General features: G+C 51.0%; 1 protein-coding gene across 3 annotated transcripts; it reads right to left on the reverse strand.

The window, feature by feature from the left end:
• Nucleotides 1-2,324: 2,324 nt before the first annotated feature.
• Nucleotides 2,325-9,567, reverse strand: DYNLL2 (dynein light chain LC8-type 2). Of its 3 annotated transcripts, XM_030295594.1 has the most exons (4): nt 9,340-9,567; nt 7,685-7,755; nt 6,300-6,438; nt 2,325-4,384 (listed from the first exon to the last, which is right to left on the reverse strand). In XM_030295594.1, exons 3-4 carry the CDS (start codon nt 6,429-6,431, stop codon nt 4,247-4,249), a joined length of 270 nt encoding a protein of 89 aa, XP_030151454.1. In that variant the 5' UTR covers nt 6,432-6,438; nt 7,685-7,755; nt 9,340-9,567; the 3' UTR covers nt 2,325-4,246. The 3 variants fall into 3 exon arrangements, with proteins under 3 accessions (XP_030151454.1, XP_030151452.1, XP_030151451.1); XM_030295592.1 differs by lacking the exon at nt 7,685-7,755 and having other exon boundaries at nt 9,340-9,429; XM_030295591.1 differs by lacking the exons at nt 7,685-7,755; nt 9,340-9,567 and adding an exon at nt 8,336-8,547.
• Between the last annotated feature and the right edge of the window lie 348 nt (nt 9,568-9,915).

Consider the following 9,915-nt stretch of genomic DNA (forward strand, 5'->3'; position numbering starts at 1 on the left):
TGGACTCCAGTGACGCCACCGCGAAGCTACACGGGCTTCGGCAAGTCACCCACCCTGATTCAGTCTTATCCAAAAACGCACCTAACCACTGCTGGGTCCAGCCCAGAGGGTTGCTCAGGGGTATCTGGGGCAGAAACTGAAATGCTTTAAAATGCACTTTATGAACACATGCTTTCATTCTTCCATAGCTGGCAGGCACAAAGGGCTGAAGCTTGAGCACACTTGGGGAGTGACACACTCACTCCTCTCCAGGCAGCAGGACGATGCACAGGTTGGGCAGCAAGAGGGCATGAAGCCAGACAGAAGTCTCTTCAGGAAAGACCGGGCTGTCCTAGGGCAGGGGAGCTGCCCTAAGGCTCGCTTACACTCTTCCTTTTTCATGTGAACCACCAACATTTATCAAGCATTTACTCCAGGACAAGTGCTGTTGTGTGTGCTCGAAGAAGGCAGTGAAGAAAAGGGAAAATGGCTCTGCTGTCAGAGTTTATATTCTAGTTGTGGGAGACCAACAAGTAAACAGCATGCATGTCTGCATTTGCAGGTTCTGTGCTGAATTAAACTGGGTAATAAGGTTCGTAGTGAAGTGGGGGGTGGGGGGGTGGAGAATGCAATTTCATATAGGATGTCAGAAGGCCCTTCTGATGGGTAACAGGATGTCTGAGTAAAGACATGAAGGAAGTGAGGGGAGAGTTAAGGGGACAGCCACCTCTTAGGCCTAGGCCTGTGGACACTAGAGTTCTAGAGACAGACACACATACCTATGGCAACAGAGACAACTCCCTACCATGTTGGTTTGGTTTGTCCCCCTTCGATTTATTCTCCATTCTGTTCCCTGAGAGGGGGCTGACCCTTACAGATTGCTCAGCCTTGCCATCTGCCTTTCAGTTAGGTCCAGCCAAAGGCCCCAGAGATTGAACAGGATAAAAGAGGTAGAAGATGGACAATCCCACTCTTTGCCTGGCCCCAGTTCTGACAGTGGCTGCTTTCCTCTACGCCACAATGTCCATCTGCCTTCCACAGTTCCCTCTGTAACCCATCCTCCCATCCTGCCCTTCCTGTGCCCCACAGGGTCATCCTCACCACAAAGCGTTGCAGGATTAGCCTTCCAGATGTACAGTGTACCTACCTGTGCAGGGATGTGTTGTCCACAGATGCCAGCTGGACTGCCTCTCCCACCAGGGCAGGAAGGGGGTGGGGTTTGGGCCCTAGAGACACCCATCACAGACAAAATGTGGACCACGGCCTCGCTCATCCCTCAGTGCTCCAGCTGTCAAATTATTCATCACACCAAAGGCCAGAACAGAATTTGGGGTTTGACAGCCCCTTAGGACCTCACCGCCCCCAGAGACAGAGCCTTCTCCAAGATCCAGCCCACCAACTTCCTAGCTGAGGGAATTCAATCTACCTATCTCTAATAATTAATAGCTCATTACCCAGTTTATTTCCTTGATTGTACATTTATCACCATTGGAAAAGCTTTTCAATGTGTAGACCTGCTTTGATTAGAAGGTTGTACGCCTTGGAAACACAGAACTTGTGTTGTTCTGTGTGACAGCATCCTAGGCACACATACACAAAAACTCAGGGCATGTTTTTGAGTAAGAAGCAACGGAAAAGAGTACGAAGCACTTCTGTTCCCTGACACTTCCATGAGGATTGTTAATTGCTTGGCATTCAGGGTGGGCAGATCCTTTCAGAAGTATTGCTGATTTCTTCAGGTGTGTGGGAGCAGGAGACCCCATGTGGAACAACCAGGACAACCTAGGGGTTGGGGAATCACTCACGTTCCCCCAAGTGTTTCCACTTTTCTAAAGATCCCCTACTTTTCCATTTCTAAGTGGCTAGAGCAGCATTTAGCTAACAGACAGTGTCCAGGTCTCAGGGAAGCATAGAATAAGGAGGAGGGCTATGAGCTTTGGCCAAAAGTTCTAAGAAGCTAAGAAGCTCCTCAGGTCTAAGACAGCAGCTGGAAACCGCCATCTGGACCTGGGGCTGGAAACTGGGGAGGCAACATCTACTACACCAAAGACCCAAAAAGTGGCGCATCTGGCCATCTCCACCAAGATACCTAGAAAGCCCTGTGGGTGAGTACTACTGGTTAGTCCTCCCCCCGCCCCGCCCCATGCCATTAAGGGGCCACAGACTAGACCCTACAACTAAGACCTAATTCGGGCCAATCAGTCTCTCTGCCTGGTCTTAACTCTTCAGCCCCAATTCTATTCCACCCTAGATACCCTCTACCCCCACCCATGTGGCATCACTGCCACCAGGGCAACCCTTTTACCCACCATCCCCCCTCCCCCCCAAAAAACCCAAACAGCTCAGAAGTGCATCAATCGACCTTTAATGTCCAAAAGAGGCATGGATGCAGAGCACAGAAGATGTGGTGGGGTCTCAGCCCCTGCTCCAGAAATGAGGGAGAGATGAACACAAACTAGACATTTCCAACTGGCCACACAAGTCTGGGAAGGCAGGGGGAAACACAGATCTGGACAATCATAAAAAAACAAAACCTAAAACCAAGCACTCAATCTTGTGCCCACCGAAGGGTTTGATATAGGGAACTCACTCACCATCCCCGTACCCACCCTCCCCTGTCAGCATCAAAAAGAAAACTCGGCACACACTAAAGGCTTAGGGAGGGGGCATTCCCCTGCCTCCCCACCAGCCCCAAGGATGGACTTAGAAAAAAAAAGAAAAAAGAATGAGCTGGATCCCAACCACCCCCCTCCCATAGTGTCAACCCTACACATGAGAGTTTTAAATGCGATTTACAAGAATCAGCAGCTCAGTCAGCAATGACTGCCCTCCCTCCACCATCCCTGTTTGATCAACAGACAAGATTTCCCCCCACACTCTCCTTGGAATCTCCTGCCACTAGCGGCCCTGCTCCATTGCCTGATACCCAGCTTCACCACTGCAAGACCAATCCCCTCCAAAGTTCCCCCAAAGGTCCTCACAGCCCTTTATCACTTCTATCCCTACCTCCCACAAGAGGCTGCAACCACCCACAACGTCACTTTCCCTCTCCATGGAGAACCAGTTCCAGGGCAGATGGCATCATAGCCATCTCCTCATGGATAATCCTCCCAAAGCCTTCTGGGGAGCAGATAGCCATAGAGCAAGCAGTGTCTGGGCCAGATGGCCTGGGAGTTGACAACTATCTTCAGCCCCAGAGATTTTTTAACATAAAGGCCCAATTAGAACTAACTGTGCAGCCTATCTACCCATACACCCTAGAGATTCCACACTGTCCTGCCCCTCCCTCCCCTCTACCCCAAACCAAGACACACACACACATACATACATATACACAGAGGAGAATCAAGGGAGACATTGATTTGGTTTGATTGCTAAGACTTAACTAAGGTACTACAGTCACCAGAAATTCCCTTGCCAGCCAACTAACAGGGGCTGCTCTAAGAGAACTCCAGAGGAATGAGAAAACCAAGGGCTAAGCAGGGAGCAGACAGAAGGAGAGAAGAATGAATCGGAAAAAAAATCAGGCTAATCCTACCTCCGACATCCTCCTAGCAGGAGCTCCAGCAGGAAGAATAAAAGAAGGTAATCCACAAAGACACAGCCCTTACTTAGAAACTCTTCTGACAAAGACAGCAAGACAAGTCTGCTCCCCACTCCCACACACCACAGACAAACACGTCTCAGGGCCCCTTGAAGAATCCACCCCCCACCCCACCCTTTGCCCCAAGCCGTGAAATCACAGTTCAGTGGAATATTCTCCCTGGTACTAGATCAATCCCCCTACCTCCTTCCTATCCCTCTCTCCCTGCCAATCCTAATGCCGCCCCCCCTGCAGCCCCCCTGGCCCTCCCAAAGCAGCATCCGCTGCCAGGAGGAGGCTACTACATTTACTTCCACCTCCAGAAACCAATTTCCTTCCCCAGCCCTCCTAGGCTTACAGACTTTGTGGAGGGCTTTTTATTTTATATAGGGAGAGAAAGAGAAGAGGGAGGAGTGGGAGAGACTTTCTAGTGCAATACAACCAAAGAAAAAAATTTTAAGTCTTGAAAAATAAACGTAAAGCAGCCTTCTTCCCCAGGCAACTAAACAGAAAGAAGTTTGGTTTTGTTTACTGCGACATACACATGAAATCGAGTATACAGTCCATGCAGTAGCACAGCCATTGGAGAGGACATCCTGATGCTGGCCCCAGTGCAAAACAGTCCCAGCAACGCCGCCTGCTTGCCATCGCTGCCGCCGCCACTGACACCTTCACTGTGGCCACCTAGCCTGACTTGAAGAGGAGGATTGCAACTTGACCCAAGTAAAAATAGATGAAGTGCTTTGTCTCGTGTGTAACATAGCTGCCAAAATTTCGGCCCACGATACAATGCCAGGTAGGGTTATATTTCTTGTCAAATTCCTAAAAGAAGAATAAAAGGGAGAGAAGAAAGGTGATTAGGACAGCTGGAAGATGAGAAATCAGAATAGGAATCTGATTAATTTAGTTATCATCCCCCACCTACCCCTAGCCCATGGCCTCAGCTCCCCAAACCTCAGGAGCTCAGGTTAAGGCTGGCTAGGACACTCCTTCCTTCATTAATAATGGAACACCGCAAAGGCTCTGTTATTTCTCTCTAGCACTTTACACCCTGATCATCTCCCCTCCTCCTAGCTACCCTACTCCATAGCCCACCCTGTGATTCTTTAGGAAAGGAGTCAGGGAAGCCAGAGGCATAAACGACCACTCCAGAGTCACGCAGCATGTGGAAAACAGAAGAGCCTCCCTGACTGGACACCCATTGCCTCCCACATTATTAAAACAGCATTTCCAAATGCCAAGAAGCAAGACCCTACAGCCAAAGTCAGGAGTACCAGGAAGCAGTTCTTTGTAAGTCAACATTAAACCCATTCCTATGTGCCAGACACCGTGTGGGCTGTAAGATGCAGAACAAGGACATCGGCCATGAGATCAAGGCAATTTCCTTCACTTCTCTCAAGGGCACAAGTTCAGCACCAAAGCAACCTAGGAAATCCTTATGACCTAATCAGACAGGCAATTCCCGGTCACTCCATGCATGCAGCAGGAAACAGATGGCTGAGTAGATGCACCCTGCCATGCAGCAGCCCTCCACCATGGACCTAGCAAAGCTGCCAACCCTGGGACTGTCCCCTAGGTGCTCAACATACAACTTGTTTGGACTCCTCACAGCCCCTATACCACAGGACTCCAAGAGGTATTACGGAACAGTAGAAAGGGCATGGATCACCAAATCTAGACTTAATGCTGACTCTTACTCTGTGTAAGATAGGAGAGCCATAGTCACTTCCCTGGGTCTTATTTTCTCAATCAGCAAAACAAGGAACCTGGGACAGATATAATCTAAGGATTCTCCTGACCCTCAAAGTCCATAATTCCAGATTCCCCATACAGGACAGATAAGGCCATCACTCAGCAAGGAGCTAGCACCCCCAGCAGCCTTGCTGGGTCTGCACCATTGGCTCCTTACACAGAAAGTCTCTCAGGACTCCAGAGTTTCCTCTTTACCTGCATAGAGAAGCAAAACTCTGGAAAACTTAAGGATACCCTACCACCTCTATGGACCAGAATACCACTATACTTAGACATCCTTTCTGGGATATAAGAGTTGAAAATACCAAAGACTGGATTATGTCACCAATGGACATAGATTCTAAACAAAATCAGAGACCCTGGGTACCACTTCTCACTTCTAGCTCAGCTGCTTCTTCACCATGTTAACCATATCCATTCACTCATTCACTCAGGAATTTTTCAGGGACTAAACCTATTGCCCATATTGCTCATCCAATATTATATATTCAAGCCCACCCTTTTCTTAAGAAGGTGAGGAGAAAGAGGTGATATAGTACCTGTGTCCTTTCTAAAAGAAAAAGAAACCACCACATGATAGGGATTACTATAGGGATATCTCACTTTAAATGATGCAGTTCCCTGAAAATTTGTGTATGATCTTATATTATCTGTTCAAATATCCTTATCTACATTTTGAATACTTCTGAATTAATGGGGTCATATTTGATCCCAAGTTTCTCTACCCAATGCCTTGCAATTATCTATAAATTATCTATTATCACATAACTATCTATACACACACACACGCACACACACACGCACACTTTGGCAGAGTTCCTGTTAAGAATTCCTAAGGTGAAGGCTTTGGTAAGAATCATTCCCTAATTTGTCTGCTTTGCAATCTCCTGGGTTTTGTTTACATGGGTTATACCTGCTTTCTTAAGTCCCCAGCTCAGCTGCCCATCCCCATCCCTGGCTAAAAGGCACAGCTCTCTGGGCGCACCTTCTTGATATAGGCAGCAATGTCCTTCTCTATGTTGTACTTCTCCATAGCCTGCGTGGCGCAGTCAACGGCATCCTGTTGCATGTCCTCAGACATGTCTGCGTTCTTGATCACTGCCTTCCGGTCAGACATCGTGACACTGCAGAAGAAGCAGAGAGGTGAAGCTGACAGCCCCATGCGCTAAGCAATGAGCATTAGCAGCTGAATGTGGAGCCTCAGTGGGAGAGCTGAGTACAGAGAGTGAGGGCAACAGAAAACAAAGACATGAGGTATTAATTAGGAGAAGGAGGTCCTAAGCTTTAAGCAAAGACATGGTTCCCAAGCCTGGGAAATACAAGGTAGATAGTAAAAAAGACATAATTAGCCATCAGTTTTTAATCATTTGTAAAATGAGGCTTTTCTAACTTTAAATTTATTTCTGATATTTTCAAAAGCATCAAATGCCAAGACATTACAACATATCTATAACCTACTAGCTGTGTCCTTGGGCAAGTTACTTAACCTCTGTGCTTTCATACCATCATCTTAAAATGGAGACTCAGGGTTATCAAGGGTAAACTAGGTGGCATTAACACCTGAACACAATAAATCCTTAATTTAATGACCATTATTGCATCATTGGTATCATAGTGGAAACAAGATGGGACTAGGAATCAGTAGGCCTGACTTCTGGTCCTGACTATGAAGTCTTGTACTCTAAGGACAAGTCACTTAGCCTTACTGCATTCATTACTTCCATTTTAGCAATGAGGATAGCTCTCTATCCTCTATAAGGATTAATTAAGGTTAATATGAGAACACCTACAAACAAGGACAGTCTACACTGGGGTCTGTCGGCCAGATTCAGCCCACCATCTGTTTCTGTAGATAAAGTTTTACAGAAACAGGCTACAATGGCAGAATGGAGTAGTTAGTTGCAAGAGAATGCAAGGCCTATAAAGCCTAAAATATTTGCTACCTGGTCTTTCACAGAGAAAGGTTGTCAATGCCCAGTGATAGTGATAGAGCTAACAAAAGGCAAGAAATTATTAACAGTCTTTTTTCATATCTCTGCTATCTAAGCCATGGCATTCATCCTACAGCAACCAGAGTTCTGGGATACACCTTGCATGGTCCATTCCTAGAATGACAGGAACCCCGATAAAACTAGTCAGGATCCAGCTGGCAGTCTATACCATGTGAGGTGAGATGCAAGAACAGAGATGAGCTGCAAAATCCAATCTTGTCCTTGACCACAGTCCCATCACACTGACCCCCCCCCCCACAAAGAGGAATTTTGTCATCCAACCCAGTGGACAAAAGATGTCGTCATTCCAGCCCTGTCTGATATTAAGGCGGGGGTGGGGGGAGCTGCCCACTCAAAGAGAGACCCCTGGGAATGATACCTTGATATGGGAATGATACCCTGAGATGGTATCAGGCCACCCTGATCTCTGAGTCCTGTGAGCTGGGTGAACTGAAAGGGAAAGCAGAACTCATGATTACTCCTTCAGCCTGCACCAGATGCAAAGAAAGCATACATGCCAGCTGCCAGCCACACAGCCCTTGACCCCACCCAAGGCCACCTCTGTCTGGCACTTTCAAACTAAGCAGGGCTGGTTCCACTTCAGCAGAGACTGGCAGAGCAAAGGGTTAGTGGACCAGCATCCTCTGCCCCACACCCGAAAGAAAAAGAGCCTCAAGGAGTCTGTGTGCACCACCTGGTGCTGAGGAAAGGTCCGGAGAACCCTGTTCAAGGCCTGACGAGCTACATGACCTTGGGCAAAACAACATCTTCATTTTAAAAACCAATGGTTGAAATATGATATGGGGCAACTTCAAGGAGTTTGAGCAGATATACAACAGCAGCAGAGGAAGAATGTTCTGATACTATAAGGCTCTTTATATTTGAAGAAAACTAGTGTCACCTGGTACCCTATGCCAGGCTACCACTCAGAAGGGGGCACTGTTTACAAACGCTAGGGTGGGGGTGGGGCCTGGTTAGAGACTGCGAAGTTAAAGCATGAAATTGGCACCGGTTTTCCCAGCAAACTCACCTGCTCCACTGCCTCATCACCAAAGTCCAAAGGAACAACTTTGTCACAATAACTAAAAGCCACCTTACTCTCTAGTAGGAGAGAGCCTGCAGTTACATAACGTTGGGTCTTGTGACTACAATGCTACGATTCTTCACCCCTGGCCCCCCAGGCGTCTAAGAGGGGAGGCCTAGCCCCAACCTGCCCTGTCCAAGGTGCCAATGAGAAAAGGACAGGGAGGTGCCCGGCCTAACCCCTCCCTCCTGAGAAAAAAAAAAGGGGGACCTGGGCCTTCAGACAGAAGAATGACCAGAAGGCCCCAGGCCAGCTGCCTCAGTCAAGAGCCAGGGGATCCTGTGAAAAGCGAAGAGGGCACTCCAGGACAGCTCCCCATCCTCTAACCCCGGTTTTGCAACAGAAAAGGCTAAGCCTCCGAAAGACGGTCCACCCTACCCTCCCCAGCCCCCAACACACACAAACGCTTGTATTTCCTCCCTTGAGATCTCCAAGGGGGCTTATCCCTCCACCGTGCCATCCTCCAGAGAGCGGCGGTCCCCAAAGGCCAGCACCTGGGGAAGGAGAAAGCATCCTCCCCCCACCTCCGCCCCGGCCGGTCAGCCGCCCTCCCCCGCCCGGCCTGGAGCAGCGCCGGAGTGACTGGGCGTCCTCGCTGCAGGAAGGACGCCCCAGAGGGTGGCGGCGGCGGCAGGAGGCGCCGCGTCACGCCCGAGCCCTCTCCACCCCCTCTCCCTCGGCCCCAAACACCAGAGGCCTCCACGCAGCGCAGAGACTGTAGGGGTGGGGGGCGGGGAGGAGGCGGGGAGCCGCACCTCCGCAGCCCAGGGCCTCCAGCCGCGCCCAGGGGTCGCCAGGACACGGGGTGGCGCAGCCCCGGGAAGGAGGGGCGCCGGGGGCGTCACGCCGAGGCCAGCCCTGCTCCGGGCCTCGGGGCTGGGCCCGGCGCGTGGGCCTACACGCGACAGGTGCGGGCCGCCGCCCCGGGGACGCCCCCACCCACCGCTCACCTTCACGGAGGCTAGTCTGCGCGGGGCCCCGGGGGAGCAGCGATGGCCTGAGGCAGGGTGCGGGCAGGGGCGGTGTCCCCTCGGCTCCTCCGGCAGCAGCCGCCGCCGCCGCGGTCTCCGGTTCCCGCAGCCCCGGGCCGAGCGCTCGCCGTCGCCGTCGGCCCTTCGAGCTTCCCCGGCCGCCCGCGCTCCGCCTCTCGCCCGCCGACCCGCCCGCCTGCTCCGCGCTGGCGCCTCACAGCTCCGCTCCGCTCTGCCGCTGAGCGCGGCCGACGCGCGGCCCCCACTGAAATAGCGCCCCGCCCCCGCCCCCCCCGCCGCGCGCGCCGCCGTCCGCCCTCCCCATTGGCTGCGCCCGCCCGGCCCCGCACTGCGGGCTTCTCCCCGCGCCTCTCTCGCCCCACATCTTGTTTCCTCCCACAATGCCTCGGGGCGGAGGGAGGGGGAGCTGGAAAGGGTTGGGGGAGGGAATGTGGCCTTAAGAAGAGAAAGAAGGAGAAGAATGCAGACCCTTCTACCAGGGCTAGGAGGCCAGGCCTAAAAAGGAATAAAGAGGCAAGGCTTAGACAGAGGGAG

The sequence above is a fragment of the Lynx canadensis genome, chromosome E1, assembly GCF_007474595.2.
Source record: "Lynx canadensis isolate LIC74 chromosome E1, mLynCan4.pri.v2, whole genome shotgun sequence".
Lineage (NCBI taxonomy): Eukaryota > Metazoa > Chordata > Mammalia > Carnivora > Felidae > Lynx > Lynx canadensis.

Bases quoted from the DNA above. Each gene is read 5' to 3' on its own strand.
- DYNLL2 (XM_030295591.1), bottom strand. The intron at 4,385-6,299 runs GTGCGCCCAGAG...TTCTTCTTTTAG, and splicing joins TTGCTGCCTATATCAAGAAG to GAATTTGACAAGAAATATAA.